The 23,606-nt window shown below is 32.1% G+C and overlaps 1 protein-coding gene and 1 pseudogene across 3 annotated transcripts in view; one reads left to right on the plus strand and one right to left on the minus strand.

Annotated features, from left to right (window-relative positions):
* Positions 1-23,606, minus strand: part of ADAM2 (ADAM metallopeptidase domain 2) — a 107,135-nt gene that overhangs the window by 65,902 nt on the left and 17,627 nt on the right. The window contains exons 5-10 of one of the 3 annotated variants that reach the window (XM_077773071.1): positions 19,520-19,596; positions 18,944-19,112; positions 15,770-15,826; positions 4,114-4,185; positions 3,274-3,440; positions 2,160-2,241 (exon numbers count right to left, since the gene is read on the minus strand). In XM_077773071.1, the coding sequence (XP_077629197.1) occupies positions 2,160-2,241; positions 3,274-3,440; positions 4,114-4,185; positions 15,770-15,826; positions 18,944-19,112; positions 19,520-19,596 (624 nt within the window). The remainder of the gene's footprint in view (positions 1-2,159; positions 2,242-3,273; positions 3,441-4,113; positions 4,186-15,769; positions 15,827-18,943; positions 19,113-19,519; positions 19,597-23,606) is intronic. The other 2 variants (XM_077773072.1, XM_077773073.1) reach the window with 2 other exon arrangements.
* On the plus strand, positions 10,383-10,482 carry LOC144239135 (U6 spliceosomal RNA; annotated as a pseudogene).

Raw genomic sequence — 23,606 nt, forward strand, 5'->3', positions numbered from 1 at the left:
CAAGCAAACACAAAACACAAAACAATCTAGTTAAGAAATGAGTAGAACACATGAATAGACATTTTTCCAAAGAAGACATCCAGATGACTAACAGACACCTGAAAAGATGCTCAGCATACCCATAATCAGGGAAATACAAATCAAAACCATAATGAGATACCACTGCACACCTGCCAGAATGGCTAAAACTAACACCACAGGAAAAACAGATGCTGATGAGAATATGGAGAAAAAGCAGCACTCTCACACTGTTGGTGGGAATGCAAACTGGTGCAACTACTCTGGAAAACAGTATGGAGTTTCCTCAAAAAGTTAAAAATACAACTACCCTATGATTCAGCAATGGCATCACAGGTGTTTACTCAAAGGATATAAAAATACTGATTTGAAGAGGCAAATGCAACCTGATATTTATAGTAGCATTATCAGCAATCACCAATAATGGAAATTGCTCAAATTGTCCATTGACTGATGACTGGATAAAGAATAGGTAGTGTATATATAATGGAATATTAACCATAAAAAAGAATGAAATCTTGCTGTCTGCAACAATGTAAATACAGCTAGAGTATATTAGGCCAAGTGTAATAATTCAGTCAGAGAAAGAGAAATACCATATGATTTCACTCATATATAGAATTTAAGAAATGAAACAAACCAACATGGGGGAAAAATTAAAAGAAAGGCCAACCAAGCAACAGACTTAATTAAAGACAACAAACACAGGGTTGATGGAGGGGAGGTTAGTCGGGAAATAGGCTAAATGGGAGAAATGGTGATGGGTATTAAGGAGGGCACTATTTGTAATGAACAAGGGGTATTATACATAAGTGATGAATCACTAAATTCTACTCCTGAAACTAATATTACACTACGTGTTAACTAACTGGAATTTAAATTAAAACTTGAAAAATATAAAAATAAAAAATAGACATAAAAGGACAGGACCTCAATTGTTTTAAAGTAAAAAATAAACCTAAGAAGACAGAACCTCGATTGTTTTTCTGCAACATATCACTCCTGCACACATTGGCTGCTAATGATTTTTCCAGAAAATGATCAAGCAATGATTATCCCAACAAAGTGTAGAGAATAAGAAAGAAGAATACTGAAAAAACTCTTCTTTGATTGCTTCTCTTACTACAGACACCACTGCCCTCTCGCCCATGAGCCACATATTTTCTAGTAAATGTGGCATTTCCCTCCACTTGGTAGCTAACCTGCTTTAAAAGAGATTGAGTTATGTTCGACTCTTTGTTAATCGTTTAAGGTCTTGCTCCATGTGAGGGTCTTATGATTTTCAGTTTTGAAAGTGACTAGGTAAATCAGTCTAATTCAAGCTTTTGAGATTAGGTAATGATGTACCATAAATATATGCTACCTTTTCAAACTATGATTTATGAATTTTAAAGATGAATTTTGTGTTGCCATTTGATTGATTCATTTCTTTATATCTTTACTTGTGTTTTGAAAATTAATTTAAAATATTCTTTACAGTTTTGTTTATATTCTAGTTAGTTAAAATATAGTGTAATATTAGTTTCAGGTGAACAATTTAGTGAATCAATGCTTACACACAACACCCAGTGCTCATCACAACAGGTGCAGTCCTTAATGCTCAGAAGGCCAGTTCTTTATGTCAGAATAATCACAGCATTAGGACATAGAGGTAAAACCCACCCATTTTAAGTATACCAAGATTTTCTACTTAAATAATGCCAATTAGGACATTTAATTCTGTTATTCTTCAGTTATGCCCCATGAAGCATTTTAAGGCAATTGAAAAATAGTTTCAAAAGTTTAATTTTAAGCTGGTTCATAATTTTGTTATATTTGAAAACAGTCAAAACCTACCCTTGAAATTAAAATCAATAAATGACTAGATATTGAACACATGAAAAATCCATGAGCCTTTTATATCACTGCTTTAACTAAAAACTCACAGGAAGAAAATTATAAAAATTTTATATTCATTAAGTTTAATAAGAACTTCTTACAGTTCAAACATTTGTAATAGCAGCGAGGACAAAGATCTTTTAAATCATTTTGCAAATGTTAATATAGATAGGAATGATAAAATAAGCAATATTTAACTATATTTTAATCTAAACATCATTCTACTTATACATCTTAGCCAAAGAAATTAAGCCATACTGTACCAGAGCAACACCTCCTCCATACTGGCTATCACACATCTTCCCTTGAAAGACAGCACCAACATAATTTGATTTTTCTCTGTAACTTAAGTTTTAAAAAAGATCATAATCATATAATTTTGTAAAATTCAGCACAACTACTATTGAGTTTACCAAATAAGTTTTTGTCTTGCAGAGTTATATTATAAATGTATAAACATTTCCACCTAACATAGGGTAATAAAGCTTGGAAGTGATTAAATGTGTCTGCTTTTTAAAAAATAAAATACATTTAAAAAGCAAATAATAGAATGTTTATTTTCCTATTGAATTTTTAGAAAATAACAAAGATTCTTTTTATGTATTGCTTTTTAAAAAATAAAAAATTCCTTGTATATCTAAACAATAAAAATTTTTAAAAATCCCTTACAATTAGAAATCTTAAGCAATACAGATAAATTAAATGGATAGTGTCACCTTAGGGACTGAAGTTTCTCATTAATCAGATAGAATTAGACAACCAGAGTTATGCAAATGGCACATTTGTGGGACAGAAAATAATTTAAATTATTATAATTTTGTAAATATGTATATATTATTTTAATACAGTATAGTAACATATTATATATGTCCTAAATATTTATAGGAGAAAAACAAAGTACTTATTAAAAAGGAGGGTCTTATATTTTTATAAGTGTAGGACAATGTAAATATGGTATGTTAGAGATATTAAAATATACAGTAGTGTTTCCATACCCTTGGGATTTTTTGTTATCTTATGCAAATAAACCATAAAAAGAAGGTCTAATACTACACTCATCATTTGTGTTTCTTCAGATAGATACTGTTAATATTTCAAGTATAGTTAGGGAATTTAATGATATGTTATACACTCTAAGGTAAGAAAGCATATGATAACAATATTGAAGGAGTGAGTTTTAACTACAATCAAATAAATAGAATGATTGGCATCAATAATTCTGTTATAACACCTGTTTTTTGAAAAATAATATTCGCATGATGTTGTATGTTGGGAAAAAAGGCACATTTACCCTAAAGGCCTGTCAACTGACAAAATTAGGTCAAATATGGGTGTGTTTCCTTTGTATAAGATTTAGTAAAGCCAAGATACGCTTACACAAGTAAAAATGCCGTATCATGTGGACGCAAAACAAGATAAGATCTTTTCCACTTTAAAAATCTGTGTAATAATTCATTAGCATCTCCGGTTACTGGGATTTTATTTTCATCTATCCAGAGTTCCAATGAAGAGAGAATTATTGTAATATTAAATGATGTAAAAATCTAAAATAGAAGACATAAAGAAAATACATTCAAATATCATGGTTTAAGTAGATCTGGGGATTTATCTATAAAAATAAATACTACACTGATGACAAATATTAAATGAAAGAACTGCTAAGTATGGATCAGATCTTATAGAGTATATTAGTAAGTAATAAATACTACTTATAAAACAAGTAATAACATTTTGGAATACTTGCACTTAAGCAAGCCCCATGTGAAGTGCTTTATCAGTTTAATAATTACTGGTTACTCCATAGCCTGGAGGACCTGGGTGGCTCAGTTCGTTAAGCATCCGACTTCAGCTTAGGTCATGATCTTGTGGCTCAGGAGTTTAAGCCCTGCGTTGCGCTTTGCTGACAACTTGGAGCCTGGAGCTTGCTTTGGATTATGTGTCTCCCTCTCTCTGTGCCCTTCCCCCTCTCATGCTCTGGTTCTCTTTGTCAAAAGTAAATAAACATAAAAAAATATAAACACCATAACCTAATTAGTTATATATAGAAATTTTTCTTCTTCCTATTGCTTCTCAGAAAATAAACTGAAACGTAAAATAGTTATATTATTTGGCATATTTCACACATCATGTGTGTTCAGGCAGAGCCATAAAATTAAAAGTATCAGAATTGTTTAGGTAACACAAGCAAATGCAGAAGAATTAAAAGCAAAAACTTACAGCATTGGTCAGTCCAATCAACTGGAAGATTTTTTGAGTGACAACAATTGTATCAGAACCCATATGATTGTACTGGAAATATAACAAATTTTCTAAATTATGAATGTATTAGTTGTAAACATTATTTATTATTATAGAAGTAATAAATATATTCAGTGCAAAATACAGAAAATGTTTTTATAATACAAAAGACACTACAAACTCTTCCAAAAATAAAAGTGGAGGGGACATTTCCAAACTTTTATTAGGCCACCATTACCCTAACACCCAAATCAAACACAGTAAGAAAAGAAATATACCAACTAATACTCCTAATGAATACAGATGCAAAAAATCCTTAACCAAATATAGGCAGACTGAATTCAACAGCATATTAAAACAATAATACACTATGATCAGTAGGGATTTATTCCAGGGATGCTAGAATGTTCCAACATTTGCAAATCAGTCAATATGATACATTACATAAACATAATGAAAGACACAAATCATATGTTCAGATGATGAAGGATCATCAGTAGATGCAGAAGAAGGCATTTTGACAAATTTCATCATCTTTTCATAATGAAAGCTCTCACCAAAGTGGAAATGGAGAGAATGTACATCAACATAATAATAACTATATTTGACAAGCCTATAACTAACATTATACTCAACTGGGAAAACCTGAAAAACTTTTAGTCTAAGATCAGGAACAAGACCAGGCAGCCCACTTTCACCACTTTTATTTAACATAGTATCAAAAATCCTACTCAGAAGAATTAGGTAAGAAAAAAAATGTCATCCAAACTGGAAAGGAATATCACTCTTAGGAGATCACATGAAGTTACATATAGAAAACGCTAAAGACTCCACACACACACACACACACACACACACACACACACCCCACACACAGGTTAGAACTAATTTTTAAAATTCAGTGAAGTTGCAGGATAAAAAATCAATATGGAAAAATTTGTTGTTTTTTATATTCTAATAACAAACAATCAGAAAGAAAAGAAAACAATTTCATCTGTATTTGTATTAAATGGAATAAAATGCCTAGAAATAAGTTTAAACAAGGAGGTAAAAGATCTGTACATTGAAAACTATGAGACAATGATGGAAGAAAGACACAAAAATATAAATATATATTGCGTTCATGGTTTAGAAGAATTAGCCTTGTAAAAATGTCCATTCTACCCAAAGCAATATACAGATTCAATGTAATGCCTATAAAATTTCCAATGACATTTTTCAGAGAAATAGAACAGAGAGTCTTGAAATTTGTGTGGACCCACAAAAGATCCTAAATAGCCAAAACAAATTTTAAAAGAACAAAGCCGGAGGCATCATGCTCCCTAATTTCAAAATATAGTACAAAGCTATAGTAATCAAAGCAGTATGATATTGCCATTAAAACAGACACATGGAGTGTCTGGGTGGATCAGCCATCTGACTTCGGCTCAAGTCAGGATCTCATAGCTGGTGAGTTCAAGCCCGATGTCAAGCTCTGTGCTGACAGCTCAGCTTAGAGCCTGGAGCCTGCTTCAGATTCTGTCTCCATCTCTCTCTCTGCACCACCACCCCCAACTCTCATGTACTGTTTATCTTTCCCTCACTCATTCTTTTTTTCTATCAATATAAACATAAAAATTTTTCAAATAAATTAAAATAAAACAGACATATAAATCAATGGAACAGAACAAAAAGCTGAGAAATAAATCCATATCTCATAGTCAGTTAATTATCATAAAGGAACCAAATAATACACAATGTATGAAAACAATCTCTTCAATAAATAACGTTAGGAAAACTGAACAGCACATCCAAGAATAAAACTGTGCCACTACTTACATCATACAAAAACATGTCATAATGAATTAGACTTGAATGTAAGACCTGAAACCATAAAACTCTTAAAAGACAACATGCCAGAATGCTTTTTCATATCAGGGGGTGATGACTTTTTTATTTTAACATCAAAAGTAAAGGCAACAAAAATAAAATTAAGTAAATGGGACTACATAATTCTAAAAAGGTTATGCACAGCAAAAGAAAGCATGAAGAGGGGCGCCTGGGTGGCTTAGTCGGTTAAGCGTCCGACTTTCGCTTAGGTCATGACCTCGCGGTTCGTGGATTCGAGCCCCGCGTCGGGCTCTGTGCTGACTGCCAGCTCGGAGCCTGGAGCCTGGAGCCTGTTTCAGTCTGTGACTCTCTCTCTCCCTGACCCTCCCCTGCTCATGCTGTCTCTCTCTCTCTCCGAGAAATAAATAAAAACATTAAAAAAAATAAAAAAGAAAGCATGAAGAAAAGTCAACCCACCAAATGGAAAAAGATATTCGTAAATCATATCTAAGAATGCATTAATATTCAAAACGTCTAAAGAACTCATATGAGTCAATAACCAAAAAAAAGCAAATAATCCAATTAAAAATGGGCCAGAGGTTATGAATAGACACTTTTCTTAGGAAAATATACAGATGACCAAGAAGCACATGAGAAAGGGCTCAACATCAATAACAATTAGGGAAATCCAAATCAAAACCACAATGAGGTATCACCTCACACCTATTATAATAGTTGTTGTAAGTAAGACAAGAAATAGCAAGTGTTGACAAGAATGTGTAGAAAAGGGAGGCCCTATGGACTGTTGGTGGTAATATAAACAGCCATGGTGGAAACAGTATGGAGTTTCCTCAAAAAATTAAAAATGGAGCTGCCATGTGATCCATCAGTGCCACTTTTGGATTTTTGTCCAAAGAAAATAAAAACACTAACTCAAAGATAGAAATGCACTCCCCAGATTCATTGTAACATTATTTATAATAGCCAAGACATGAAAACAATCTAAGTGTTTATCAACAGATAGAGAAAGAATATATGGTATATGTGTACAATGGAATATCATTCAGGCATAAAAAAAAATTTGCTGTCTGTGACAACATGGATGCAATTTGAAGGCATTTGGTAAATGAAATGAAACAGACAGTGAAAGATAAATACTGAATTATCTCACTTATTTGTGGAATCTAAAAACAAAACAAAACAAAAGCCAAACTCACAGATAGAGAAAAGATTGATGGTTTACAGAGGTGGGGTGTAGAGAGTGGGAGATTAGGTGTAGGAGATCAATAGGTACAAACTTCCAGTTATACCGTAAGTAAGTTCTAAGGATTAATGTACAGCATCATGACTGTAGTTCATTAAACTGCATTGTATATTTGAAAGTTGCTAAAAGAGTAGATCATAAAAATCCTCACTACAAAAAAATTGTAGGTTTATGTGGTGGTCATTTTGCAATATATATTTTGCAAATACCAAATCATTATGTTGTACATCTGAAACTAATATAATGTTACATGGTAATATTATCTCAATTTGAAATAAGACACTACCAACAAGATATGTTTTACTATCAAATAAATAATAATTGAAAGAAAATCTTAGCTTTAAACGATAAGATCTAAGTGGTGCGTGGGTGGGTCAGTCAGTTAAGCAACTGACTTCCACTCATGTCATTATCTTGCAGTTTGTGAATTTGAGCTCTGCATCATGCTCTGTGTTGACAGTTCAGAGCCTGGAGCCTACTTCAAATTCTGGGTCTCTGTCTCACTCTGCCCCTCCCCTTCTCTCTCTCTCTCTCTGTCCCTCTCTCTCTCTCTCCCAAAGATAAAGAAACATTAAATTTTTTTAAACTATGATTTAAATGTGAAGAAAAAAGATTATAGATTAAATGCATGCACTCAAAACAATGCCTTCTGAGACCTCATTTAAAAAATTAAAAGTGTTAAATTATTAAAAACAATTAATAGAAAATTAAATTTTCAAAAGCACAAATGAAAGAAACAAAAACAAATACAAAAATTGATAAGAGAAGAACAGATAAGTGATAAATGATTAAGCAGATTTAAGAAATTTAAGTGATAGACTAGTGAAGCAACTTAATTCACCTTGAAAACTCTAAAATACTCAGATTGGCTACATCAGTTTTTCTTCAAGAGAAAATGGCACTAAGAGCAGGCCGATTGACTTTAAAGTTTGTTTAAGCAGTAGTAGTTAGGGCTTGGGGCACCTGGGTGGCTCAGTCAGTTAAGTGACCAACTTCAGCTCAGGTCATGATTTGCACTCAATGAGTTTGAGCCCCGTGTTGGGCTCTGTGCTGACAGCTCAGAGCCTGGAACCTGCTTTGGATTCTGTCTCCCTCTCTCTCTGCCCCTTCCCTGCTTGTACTCTGTCTCTCTCAAAAATAAATAAACATTAAAAAATTTTTTAAACAAGTAGTTAAGGCTAGAAGAACCTCCAGAATGGTTTTGTGAAAAAAAGATAATCCAAGAATGTTATATATTGAATGATTCCATTTATACAACATTTTGGAAATTAAAAATATAGACATGAAGAACAGAGTAGTTGTTTTCAGAGATCAGGAAAAGGGGGATGAAAGAGAAGTGGGTGTGGCTATGAGAAGGCAACACAACAGATCCTCATACTGATATTATTCTGTATCTTGACTGTGTATGTTTCAGTTCCAAATTTAGAAACTCATTCATGTGCAAATAATAAAGAAGATCAAGAACATAATTTTTGGATAGCAGCTAGGGGCGGAAACATCATCAATGCAATTAAGAGAGTAGTTGTTTAAAGGTGTATTAAAACGAGGATAGGGCAAAATCACAGATTTTTCAGATTTGAATAAAAGAACAAGATGGTTTGAGATACTCAAGAGTAAAACCTTCAGAATAAAAGTTTTTGTTTGGAGTCAATGGATCTATCACAAACAATGGTCTCTATGTATTCTCACAATTGCATATGAGTAAAGAATTATTTCTAATAAAAAGATAATGTGAAAAACATTAAAAACTAGAAAATATGCACTTATGTCAAAGAGAGATAGTGAAGGAGGAACAAATATTCATGAAACAGAAAAAATCAAATTGCAAACATACATACAAATAATGACATTAAAAATGAAAAAATCTCTTAAAGTGTACAGAAATCCAAACCACGGTGAGACAGAACATCACACGTGCTACAGTGACTGCTATCACAAAGACAAGAGATAAGAAATGCTCGGTAGGATATGGTAAAAATGTAAGTGTCCATCAATAGATGAAAGGATAAAGAACTTGTGAGATGTACATACACACACACACACACACACACACACACACACACACACACAGGAATATTATTTGACCATAAAAAGAATGAATTTTTTCCATTTGTGACAACATGGATGGTCCTTGAGGACATTATGCTAAGTGAATTAATAAGTGATTAAGTGAGACACAGAAGAATAGATACCTATGATCTCATATACATCTGAAGTTAAAAAAAATAGCTCATAGATACTGAGAAAAAAAATGGAGATTGTCAGAAGAGGTGTGAGGGATGAGCAAAATGAGTGAAGAGTATCAAAAGGTACAAACAGCCATTTATAAAATAATAAGTTATGTGGATTTTAATGTATAGTATGTATAGCTAATAATACTGTACTGCATATCTGAAAGTTCCTAATAAAATAGATCTTAAAAGTTCACAGCACAGGAAAAAACGGTCTGTAACTTTAAATAGATTTATGGTGGTCATCATTTTGCGATATATACAAATACTGAATCATTATGTCATATACCTTAACTAATACAATGTCATGTGTCAATTATACATAAATTTATAAAATAAAGATAAAAAGAAAACTATTCAAAAGTCTTAAGCAGGAGATTGATACAATATGATTTATGATTTTAAAAGTTAAAAAGGCCATAGCCTCATCAGATTTTTGGTATTAACTCCTTTGTCTCTATAAAATGAATTAGGAACTTTCTAAACAGTTTAGAAAGTAGTTCTCAGATTTTGGTATGTTTCAAAATCACCTAGAAAATGAATAAAGAATACAAAGACCAAGATTTGTTGAAGTACAGCAGGGTCTGTGTCTCTGATTTTATCACCAATTTTCCTAAGTGATTCTTATTCATACCAAAGTTTGAAACCACTAGATTATAATGTAATCATCAATTATATAAAGTTTAGATAAAATGTAGCTGTGAGCTCATAAGTTCCTGAAGGATTTTTTAATTGTAGTCTATTAATCATCTTTTAGGTCTCTTCCATGTTAATTGATCTATTTAACAAAACCATAGAACGACCATACCTATTAATATAAAAGCAAAAATTATAACTATTAATCAATATATTCCAGAAATGTATCAAAGAATAATATGTGATGATGAAACAGAGTCGTTTTCCAATAAAATAATGCACAACATCAATAAAATATGTAAACATTAGTGCTAGCTTTGGCAGCACATATACTAAAATTGGAACAATACAGAGAAGATTAGCATGGCCCCTGCTCAAGGATGACACGCAAATTCACTCCATATTTTTAACCTGAGGGTGTTATGCTGAGCGAAATAAATCAGGCAGAGAAGGACAGATACCATATGTTTGCACATATAGGTCGATTAGGAGGAACTTAACAGAAGACCATGGGGGAGGAGAAGAGGAAAAATAGTTGGGGAGAGGGAGGGAGGCAAACCATGAGAGACTCTGTAATGCTGAGAACAAACTGAGGGCTGATGGGAGTGGGGGAGAGGGAAAGGGGGGTGGTGATGGGCATGGAGGAGGGCAGTTGTTGGGATGAGCACTGGGTGTTGTATGGAAACCAAGTTGACAATAAACTATTTAAGGAAAAAAATGTGTAAACATTATCCATTACATCAACAAACTGCAGGAGAAAACCTGGATGGTTGTAATAATAGATGCTGAGAAGCATTTGATAAAATTTGCCAGCAATTTCTAACAACAAATTAAAAAATGAAATGGGAACCAAGTAAAACTTCTCAATTATGATAAGGATGAAACAACATCAATGGCAAAAATCAACTAAAAACTAATGGTAAATATTATTCTAAATGGAAAAACCATTTAAATTAAAATCAGGACCATATAGCATGCCTATTTTACCTTTCATCATTTTACTTGGTCAGGCAAGTTTTTGTGAATGGAAAAACACCAGAAAATAAAATAATTGTTGGAAACATTTAGAGATAAGAAATAAAATCCTATCTTTTGAGTTTATGGTATATTTCATACTAAAACACCCATGAAACTGCAGTAAAATTACTACAAATACTAAGAGAATATGGTGAGGTCACTAGATACAGGAGCTATTTATAAAATTGATGTTTCTCTCATTTTATGTAAAAAAAAGCTTTCATGTCAGATGCTGAAAACCCTAAAGTACTTAAGAGTAAATAAAAAAATAAAACAAAAAAAGCAGTATATCTATGTGAATAAAACTACTGAAATCTTATTTTAAAACATAAAATCAGTCTATTCCCAAAAGTACACATTATTTTTGGATAAAAAGGCTTTCTATCACAAATCTGTTGATTACTCTAAATTAGTATTAAATTTTAACACCATGCCAATTAGAGTCTTCCATTTTGGGAGGGAGGATTGAGAAAATGATCGTAAAACTTACATATACAAGAATAAGAGCCTGAAAAAAATTATGCAAATGTATGAGAGAAAAACAGGATATGGATTTGCTTTCCTGGATACCATTATACCATAAAGTCACTTTAATCATCAATATGGTGTTAGCTTATGAATGGAAAAATAGAGTAATGTGACACAAAATAGAGAACTCATAACTATATCCCAACTATATGTGAGAATGTGAAGGCATATTTGTATACATGAAAATTAAAGATTTGTGTTCCAAAATATTCACAAATAAAGTTAATTACCAAAGGTAATATTTTGATAATATTTTATATCAGACAATAAAACATAGATATATTAAAGATTCAAAGATTTCTTATAATTTGATAAAGCAAACAAATATCAAAATGAGCAAAAGGCATAAGTTGTCAATTCAGGGAAAAGCTAATACTAGTGACCACTAAGTATTAAATGATATTTCAATTAATTATCAATTAAAGAAATGGAAATTAAAATCACAGTAAGATAAAATTTTACATGCACTGACTAGCAAAAATTAAACAGAAATATAAAATGGATGGTTAGTAGGTAGGAAAGGAACATAGTATTTTCAGTTTTAACTTGGATATGTGAAAAAAAGTTACAATATTTTTATAAAGCAAGGGACAATATCTATTAAAATTAAACAATTTGAATCTTTTGAACCATCATCCCTACTCTTGGTGACTTTTCTCATAGGGGTTAAATTCCCAAGATGGAAGTACTCATGAATAAGGATAATTCTTGCAACACTATTTGTGTTGGAAAAAAAAAACCAGAAGGAAAAAAACTAGAAATAAAGTAGAAAGTCCTCAAAAAGGTAATAAACGAATCAATTATGTCATATGCATATCATGAAATACTATCCAGTCCCCAAAAAGAATGAATTAGCTACTCTGTTGACTTAAGGAATCTCTACTCACACCCACACACCCAATAAATACAACATAGAATATTAACAAATTATTAATTTTTTGAAAAGATAAACATAATTGACAAAGCTTTAGTGACATTGACCAAGAATACAAGAGAGAACTCTACAATTGTTAATTCAAGGTAAAAAAACAACAACTACTGACTATAAACAAATGACAATGGAACCGTATGAATAATAATGTGGCAAAAATTTGGATGAGACAGATGGTTCCTTGTAGGACATAAATTACCAAAACTGACTCAAAAAGAAATAGAAAACAATAAGCAAATATTTGAACAAACATTTAAAAAATTCCCATTAAAAAGGAGATGGGTTAGAGAAGGCTTCACTAGTAAAAGTCTATCAAATACTTAGAGAAATACTTAGAGAAAAATCAACACCTATTCTTTATAAAGTTTTCTATAAAATAGGAGGAAACTTTTTCTTACTCCTTCAATGAGGTCAGTATTACCCTGATACCCAAAGCCAGAAAAAACACAACAATAAAATAAAACTATAAAGCAATATACCACATGAAAATAACTATAAAAATCTTCAAATACTAACAAACCAAATGATACAACATATAGAAGTGATTATACACCACAACCAAGTGGGATTTATTCCAGGAGTACAAGATTGGTTTAGTATGCAAAAACCAATCAATGTAATTCAACTTATAAAAATAGACAAAAGCCACATGATCCTTTCAATAGCTATAGAAGAAACATTTGACTAAATACAACACTTACTCATGAAAAAAACAGTCAATAAACTAGGGATAAAAGGGGACTTACTCAATGGGAAAGAACATCTATTAAAAAGCCACAGATAGAGGCACCTGGGTAGCTCAGTCAGTTAAGCATCTGACTTTGGCTAGGTCATGATCTTGTAGTTTGTAAGTCTGAGCCCTGCATTGGGCTCTCTGTTGTCAGTACAGAAACTTCTTTGGATTCTCGGATCCTCTGTCCCCCTCTTTCTCTACCCCTCCTCCACTTGTGCTCTCTCTTTTCTCAAAAATAAATAAACATATTTTTTAAGAAACCCATGGTTAACATCATATTTAACAGTGAAAGAATGAAAGTTATTCCTTTTAGATCAGGAATAAGATAAGGATATATGTTATTGTTTATTCCACCTTTCACTGGAGGTTCTAGCTAGGGTATTTAGCCAAGGAAGGAAATGAAACAATAGGTATCTATATAGGAAAGCAAGAAGTTAAGCTCTCTCATAGACAAAAAAGATCTGTATATTGAAAAAAAATCCCAAGAAAGCCACTAACATATATGTGGATTAATAAGAGATTTCAGCAAAGTTGCAGGAACAATATCACTATACAAAAATCAATTGCATTTCCATTACATCTGCAATAACCAATCCAAATATTAAATAACAAAATGAATTTACAGTAGCATAGAAAATAATAAAATTTCAAGAAATAAATTTATTGTAATGACAAAATAAACACTGAAAACTAAAACCCACTGTCAAAAGTAAGAAAGACATCCTGTTTTCACATATTGGAAAAGCTAATATTGTTAAGATGGCAATAATTTTTAATTGATCTATAAATACAATGTAATCCTTATCAGAATTCCAGATCTCTTTTTTTATGGATTGACAAATCGATCCTAATACGTATATAAAATGAAAGTGACACAGAATGTCCAAAACAATTTTAAATAAGAACAAAGTTCAAGGACTCCTACTCTACAGTTTGAAAACTAACTACAAAGCTATAGTAATTAAGACAGTGTGCTACTCAGCACTTTCAACAATAGCCAAATCATGGAAAAAGCCTAAATGTCCATCAACTGATGAATGGATCAAGAAGATGTAGTTTATCTATACAATGAAATTCTATATGGCAATGAGTGAGAATGAAATCTGGCCATGTGTAGCAACGTGGATGGAACTCGAGCGTGTTATGCTGAGCGAAATAAGTCAGGCAAATAAAAACTTTTTGAAAAGTAAAAAAATACACAGAAACAGCTAAGGGAAAAGGAAAAACTGAGGGGTCGGGGTGGGGAGGAGCATGATTTATGAAAAAAATGAGAAAAATAGCAAAGATATAGAAATTATTTTAAATTTGAAACAAATTCTGGAGTTTAATAATGCAGTAAATAAACTGATATTTATTTAGAAGGGGTCAACAGTAGATCTGAAGAGACATATGAAGGAATCAGCAGACTAAAAGGTAGGATGATTGAAATTACTGAGTCTAAGAACCAGAGAGAGGAAGTAATGGATTTATACAACTGCGAAAAATAATATATGAATTATGGAAGGCCCTGAAAAAGAATAGAGATTTTTTTGAAGAAACAATGGCCAAAGTGTTCCCAAATTTGATGTAATACATGAACCTACAAATCCTGGAAGCCTGACAACACTAAAAGCATAAATCCAAAACCAAACCACATCAAGACACATTATAATCAAAGACATTGTAATCAAATTGTCAAAGCTAAAGACAAAGATAGGATACTGAAAGCAGCAAGAAGTTATTAATCACATAGAAGGGATGATGATTGTGAGTCATTTTTTTCATCAGAAATCTCAAAGGTCAGAAGACAATAGAATAATATATCTAAACTGCTAAATGCAACATGGTACAGTCACTTTAGAAGAAATTCTGGCATTTTCTTACAGAATAAAACAAACTCTTACCATTGATCTACCATTAATACTCCTTGGTATTTACCCAAAGTAGTCAGAACTTATGTACCCATATAAACCTGCACATGGATGTTTTTAGCAGTTTGGTTCACAATTTCACAATTTTGAAAACTTGGAAGCAACCAAGATACCCTTCAGTATAAGTGACTAAATAAACTGTGGTATATCCAGACAATAGAATTTTATTCAGTGCTGAAAAAAAATGAGCTATTAAGCCCGGAAAAGGATAGCAGCAAAGTTTAAAACATATGCTGTATGTTAAATTAGATGACATTCTGTAAAAGCAAACCTTTGGAGACAGCAAAGAGATCAGGCATTGCCAAGCATTAGGGAAATGGGAAGGATAAATAAAAATTACTAAGTAAGAAACTGTTCTAAAGGCAGCAATTATTTTCATTTACACAATTAATATAAAATTAAGAATAAATTTATGGAAATTTTATTTTCAATTTACTGATACTAGTAATTTAAAATACATTAAAGCAGAGAGAAAGCAAAAATTGTCATTGTCATTTGTTAAAAATGTATTCCAACCTTTTTATAACCCTTCATTGCTAATATAAATGGGCATAAAGCAAATTAAAATATACTTACCAAATTTTTTTCAACTACAACATGCATTTCTATATACTGAGAGAACTCTGAGAGTGGCTGAAAAAAATCCACAAACTCTACATCAAAATTAATATTTATCACTACTTCTTGAATTTAATGTCGTAAAATCTCATTTTTATATATAAAAAATAGAACCAGGTAATATAAACAAAACTTGGTATCACTGAATCACTTGCCTTTGTCACATCTTTTGTACCTGATCACATATTTAATTCACTCAAGAAAAACTTTCCTCTAATTCCATTGTCCATATTCTCACTGGTACTGGGCTATTCATGTTATTTTCTCTATTTCTATTTCTCAATTGACTTCCCACTGCAAGATGTATGTGTTTAATTAGATTAAAAATCCTATTATACTTTAGTATGTGGTACTATGTTTTTTCCTATATCCCTAAAACAGTGAGGATACATCTCTGTGTTTAGAGAAATGGGATTTCATTTAAAAGATTAAGTTAATTTTTGTATACTTTACCTAAGGAAAATGTTAGCCAACAGAGAATCAAAATAACTAATACTCTTAAATTGGGTCATAGAAATCTCAAGATGTATATCCTGGGTATGATGTGATCCACTTTGATCATAGTAGTTAAATTAGGCATAAATGTGAAGCCTAGTGGTGTTTGAAATCTGCCTTATTTTTATGTGACTCAGATTGTTTCCCAAACATGGGGATAAAATAATAACTGTTATAACTACCACTAATAAAATGTTAATTATTATCATAATTTTTTTATGAAGGAGAAATGCACTGGGTAAAACATGTAAGACAGACATTGCAAGCACTTTAAGACTATAGTGTGGATAACTCAAAATATTTTGTTACTAAAATAGCATATCGTCTACATGCACAGGAAAATATTTAGAAGTAGCAAAGGAGGAACAAATTTCAGAAATTGAGAAAATGTTATCATGCTTATTTTAGTGTGTGCATTTTTTCTTCTTTACACTGATATTTAATCCCTTGAAAGTTCAAAACCATTTTATTTTCATTAAAATGTTTTCCTTAATGTATAAAAAGGAGAATTAAAGATGGAACAACAAATCTTGTATTTAGCGGAGATCAGAAGAGTGACAGTTACATGGATTTAAAGGAAAAAAGAAAAGTTGAGAAAAATTAGAAAGACACAATTAAGGATGACTGACTACTCACTTTAAATCTCCCCTCACTATAAAATTCTCTTTCTTGACCCAAATCTTGGAGACTTAGGGTTTTATTTTAAAAATGCATATGAGGGGCTCCTGGGTGACTCAGTCGGTTAAGTGTCCAGCTTTGGATCAAGTCATGATCTCACAGTTCATGGGTTCGAGCCCCGTGTCGGGCTCTGTGCTGACAGCTAGCTCAGAGCTTGGAGCCTGTTTCAGATTCCGTGTCTCCCTCTCTCTCTGACCCTCCCCTGTTTATGCTCTCTCTCTCTCTCTCTCTCGGAAATAAATAAAACATTAAAAAAAATTTTAAACTGCATATGGAACCCCCTTATTTGTAACTGGTTTCTTACTATTACTTCTAAATTAAGCACCAAATATTGTATAAAAGTTTTGCTTATAGAACTCTATCATTTTATTAAAGTCCCGAAACAAGAAATGATACTACCTTACTGGAAGATAAAAGTAAACATTTAAATTAATTGAGAGAAATAATACATTAGTGGATTGAGGGATTAAAATCTATTTCTTTGTTTTAAGGAAAATAAGTGTTGCTTAACATTCACTGAAGTAATCCTTGATCATTGTCATCTTTGAGATTGAGATTGGTAAAATTTAGTCAATAAGAATTTATTTACTCATTTATGGAACAATAATAAGCTTGCATGCAGAAAAAGATACATAGACCATTCTAGCCAAATAAAAGTTGAAGACAAAGTTGCATAAATTAACGCCAGGAATTGTTATGTGTTGGAAAAGTAGGCAGATAATTTGATTTCAAAAGACCTCTAAAGTTATTTTATTTAATAAGAGAAAATAGCCATATGCAGAGACAAATTGCTTAGTTATGTGTTATATAAAGATGACTCCATCTTCAGGAAAGTTTGCTTTGGTCAAGTAAATACCAAAGAATTGGATCTAAGCAAGAAAATCACATAACACCTCCAGATGATTCAACTGCAACATAGTGAATTTAGAACTCCACCCACTCCAGACAAAAATTAAATTATATTGGAGTATATATTAAGATGTAATAAATTAAACAATAAAAGTTTTAAAAGAAATACAGTAGTGAATTTTCTAACTCTGGTATGATGGTTAATTTTATCTGTCAACTTGATTGGGCCATAATGTAATGATTTGTAGTTAAATGTTATTCTGGATGCATCTGTGAATGTGATTTTAGATGAGATAAATATTTATTATGGTGGACTTTGAGTAAAGCAGATTACCTTTCATAAAGGGTGGACCTGATTATCACACATACATACACATATACAGGCATCTTGTTGGTTATGTTTCTCTGAAGAAATATCTGCCCTGAAAGAGACCTTTAACTACTGTATTTGCAGAGCTGAGAGTGTTGAAAACCAAACTCAGAATCTCATTTATATAAATGGATAAATTATAACACAAATTGCATTCCCAATCTTACAGGTTCTACTGTTAAAGTGTGGACATTAATTGGGAAGAAATGAGATCCTGAAATTGGAATAAAGACATATGGAAAGACTCTGATGAAGCTAGGGGTCACTGATCCCTTAAATTCTGATGAGTACTTCTTTGTCAGTAGAAGCAGCCTCTGTATCTCTGTATAAGAAGATCAACCTTGTCTTTCTTGAGGAAAATGTAATTGCCTCTCCTGAGGCCATTGCGTTAAAGGATGCTGGTGATTCTCCTCAGGACTCTAGATATGTATCTTCAATATTTATGCGAATTGCATTTGTGTCAATTATATCAACATTTTGACATAATAAATATGGAGAAAGGAGTGCATTTGCAGACAATAAAGATCTAGATCACAAGGAAACAAGCTACTAACAGCGGAAAACGCCTACATGGAATTCTAGAAAGTTGAATGACTAGTTTTGAGGCTTACCAGATAAGTCGTGGAGTTTCTAGTACATCTACCTATAATGCATATTAATATAAATAATTTGTGCATTAGGAAAATATAGTTTATATTGTTGCATAGCAATAATCATAGTTTACTCAGTTAATCACCTACCTCTATACTCTGTATTTTATAGGGCATTTCTCTTGACTCAATTTCCTTCTCAGCATATAAAGAAACACCTTTATTCTTTTGTTTTACTTGATAAATCACATGTTCAAAACCAATTGAAGGTTCCAAGGGCTCAATCCCATAACTCACATTTTCAAACTGTAGTAAGCCCCTACAAATTCCAAAACATACGTAAATAAATAAACTAGTGAATTTTCAAGTCAATAAAATAAATAACAAAATGATACTGTAACAATTTTTTAAATAGTATGTAGATTATTTTGAGTCTTGGCCTTAGACGGTAAAATAGGAAAAAGTTACTAAATATCCACAAACTTACTGAATGGCACAGAACAGTAACATTACTGATATTTATCTAGTAATTAATATTTCATATATACAAATATCTCAGGAATCTTAATTCAGGATTGGGTAGGAGACAATACAAGAATTTTCGTACTATGCTTTTCTACTGACAGTTTCCCACAATAAGTTATGCTTCACTTAAAATGCCTGAATATAATTTTTAGAATTTAAAAACAATATTATACTTTGTAATCATAAAATTATAAACGCAACCTGAGTCCAGTACATGTGCTAATGGTCACCATAGAATTTGGATAACCTTCAATAAATCCTTGGTAGTAGCAAAAATTCTGAAAAATATAGATAAAATACATAGACCTCTATTAGAATAATTCATGTTAGAGGAACTATTTTCAAATATTTAAAACATATATGTTTATTTGTATGTGTCAAATATTCATTGTTTCCAAAACAGATTTATAAGATTATTAAATAAGCAGTTGGCTCAATTGAACAGAAACTTCCCAAGTTCAGAGACACTTCCACAGAGAATTAAGTACACTTCCATATTTTTTCTGTTATAAATTAAACCGAACATTTGCCATCATTAGGATCAAAGTAAAATCATCAAAAATTTATTTTTTCACACTCTTGACTTAATTTTGCAATATAGAGGTAAAAAAAATAAATCCAAAAGAGAATTTTATTCTTTTCAACTTACTTAAGTATAATGGCAGAACAGCTTGCATTAACTCTCTCACTAGTAACAAATATAAACTTCAGAAAAATAATTTTTTAATTCCCTCTACAAAAGCAGGCAGGTAAAGGTGGGAGCAGTGAATCCACACTAGAAAGAAGAAAATGCATTTTCTGATATTTGCATTTGTGGTTTTTTTTTCACCTGAGAGCACTCCCCAAGGCAGGACAGCATAAAGTAGCTAATGTTCCAACAACAACAACAATGAAAATTACTGACCTAAAAATTGGGATGCGATATATTCAGGAAAGGAGGAGGCAGAGAGTGTGGTCCTAAATCAGTGTGCTAACAGTGTTCTATTAACACCAGTGAAGGTTCTTTACTTCCATCTAAATTGAAACTATCTGAAAAAAATCTCAAGTAGTTTAGCAGAAACTAAGACCAGAAAAACTGAGAAAACTAAGGAGAGATTTCTGTTTCCAAACACGAGAGACTAGAGGCTGGAAACTGATTCTAGTCAAGTTGTCTGAGACAGTGAGAATTAAGAAAGTCGCAAGCTCCACAATGTATCATTGAATATGGCCAGGGTATGATTTTAAAATATTGTGTATATGAGGGGCGCCTGGGTGGCTTAGTCGGTTAGGCGTCCGACTTTCGCTTAGGTCATGATTTCGCAGTTCGTGGGTTCGANAGGCATTAAAACAGATATTAAAAGTGTGATCAAGAATATAAAGGAAAATTTGGGCACAATAAGGAAATTCAGCAGAGAAATAGGTTATAAAAATGCCAGGTCTAAATTTTAGAACAAAAAATATGTTTAAAATGAAATATCCTGGGTAGATTTTACTGCACATTGGAGAGACAAAAGAGAAAAGATTTTAAAAAAACATACCTAAAGTATGGACCTATAGAAAGATAAAATCTGAAAGCTGAGAAAAAAAGGCTTAAAAATTAAATACAGTTGCAGCAACCAGTGGGACAATGTCTCTAACATATGTTTAATTGGAGTCCCAGAGAAATGAGAAGAAAGAATAGGTAGAAAAATAGTTGAAAAGATGATGGTCAAAGTTTCCCTAAATTCAGTGAAAACCTGCAATTATAGGTGGAGACAGTAAATATACAAATGGACAAAGGCTGGATCATCTATAAAAATAGAAGTGTGTCACACAACCTTCTGTAATCAGTCCAGGAAATAAACCCCTTGGTTGCCAAGAAATAGACATGAAAGCCAACCTACTGCAAGACTTTGTGGGAAGCCATATTACTGTCTCCCGTAATAATTCAGGAAGCTAAACAATAACTTATGTAACAGTCACCCTCAAATGACCTGGACTTGATTAAAAACTGTCAGCTTTCCTAATTTTTGTCTCTCCTTCCAACTTAGGACCAACCAGAGAAAGTCAAACATGCACTCCTAAACATAAAACATAAAATGCTTCAACACTTCTAGTTAGTTGACCTACAGCTTTCTCATGCCAAGGATCTCCACTCAGGGCATACCTGAGCTCTCCCCTTTTCCCACCATATAAACCTTTCCCACTGTCCTGCCTGCCTTTGAGTGTCTGCCAAAATTCAAATGATGGTAGCTGACTCTCTTAACTATGGCAAGTATGTATGCCATTCAAAGTATGACTACTTTGAGTAAGTAAACTTCACTTATTCTCATTTGTTTGCGTTTTGTTCATTTCCACAAGATCTAAGGAACTCGTTACAGCGAAATGAAGCAAGCCATAGAAACTACTTGTGAAAGTGACTTGGAAGTAGACATTATAATTATGTTCAAAGAATTTTTGAAGGAATCCATGATTTAAAAAATAGGAGTATGAGGGCACCTGAGTGGCTCAGTCATTGAGCATCCGACTTTGGCTCAGGTCATGGTCTCACGGTCATGAGTTCAAGCCCCACATCAGGCTGGCTGCTGTTAGCACAGAGTCCATTTCAGAACCCGCTTCAGATCCTCAGCCCCTCTCTCTGCCCCTCCTTTGCTTGCATTCTTTCCAAAATAAACTAAACATTTAAAAAATTAAAAATGTAAATATAAAAAAATAGAAATATGATGACAATATCGTATCAAATACAGATTATCAGTAAAAGATAGATTGTCAGAAAAGGTAAAAAACAAGACACAACAATAATATATCGACAGGTATTGGGCTTTAAATGCAGAGGTACAAATAGATGGGGAATAAAAATGAAAAAGATGTATCATGCAAATAGCAACTATAAGCAAATCAGAGTGACTATACTAATATCAGACAAAATAGACTTAAAAACAAAAAGTTGTTACTAGAAATAAAGAAAAACATTTTATAATAATGAAAGTTTCAACGCATCAGGAAGATTATAGCACTTGCAAACATATTTGCATGAAATAACAGAACACCAAAATGCACAAAGCAAAAATAGTTAAAAATGAAGGGAGAAATAGACAATTCAACAATTGTAATTGGAGATTTCTTTTCTTTTTCTATCCCACTTCCAATAATGGATACAACAACTAGGCAAATCAACAAGGAAATACAAAGCTTGAAAGCACCATAAACTCTCCACTGAACAACAACATAATATACATTCTTCTTATGTACACATAGAATATTTTCTAGGCTAGACCATATGCTAGGCCATAAAAAAATCTCAATTAACTTAAAAGTTTACAAAAATGTAAAATATGCTTTCTAATAACAATAGTATGAAATTAAAAATCATTTGAACAAAAATTTGGGAAAACCAACAAATATGTGGAAATTAAATATCACATTCTTAAATAACTTATATGGGTCAACAAAGAAATAAACACAAACCCAGAGAATACTTTAAAATAAATTAAAATGAAGATACATCAGACTAAAATGTATGGTATGTAGCTAAATTAGAGATAAATTTATATCAATAAATGCATATATTAAGAAAGAAGAAAGATCTCAAATTGATATCCTAACCATACACCTAGGATACTGGAGGAAAAAAACAGTAACTAAACCTAAATCAAACAGAAGAAAGGAAATATATTACAAAGATGAGAGTGAAATAAAATAAATAAGAATAAATAAAAAATAAAATATATCAATAAAACCAAAAGGTGTTTATCTTTAAAAAGATCAACAAAATGGACAAACCTGTATAACAGCCTTGTTTCTGATACAGAAACGTATTTCTCAGCAAAGTGCAGCAATGTACTTGGATTTAACATATACTTTACCATATAGCTCTATCAGTTGAAAGATGAAAGCAGTTAGTCTAGTTGGAAGATGCATATACGTGCTTTCCATCTCAGTAAATTTTGCTCCAAACCCTTCGCAGGGAATTGGTCCACCAAGGGACATAATAATAGTTCCACTAATTTGGAAGATGAAACTTCCAAATGGCTACATTGAAAGTCTTATGCCACTAAACATAGGCTCATCTAGTGGCTGGAGTGACTGACTCTGAATACCAAACGGAAATTGGTTGCTTTTACCAATGAAAGCAAGAGGGGCTATGTCTTAAACCTTGCAACCAAAAGAAAGTATATTAAAGATGCAGACCCTTTGGGAATAAAGATTTTCTCTTCTCAGCTTTGTAAATATCCTTAGCAAGTTAAGGTTCTGGGTGAAAGCAATCAGAACAGAGAATAGTTAGTACGGGAAAAAAGTCGTAGATAATAATCATGACTTACTAATGAAG

This window comes from Crocuta crocuta, unplaced genomic scaffold, assembly GCF_008692635.1.
Source record: "Crocuta crocuta isolate KB4526 unplaced genomic scaffold, BGI_CrCroc_1.0 scaffold177, whole genome shotgun sequence".
NCBI classification, from domain to species: Eukaryota; Metazoa; Chordata; class Mammalia; order Carnivora; family Hyaenidae; genus Crocuta; species Crocuta crocuta.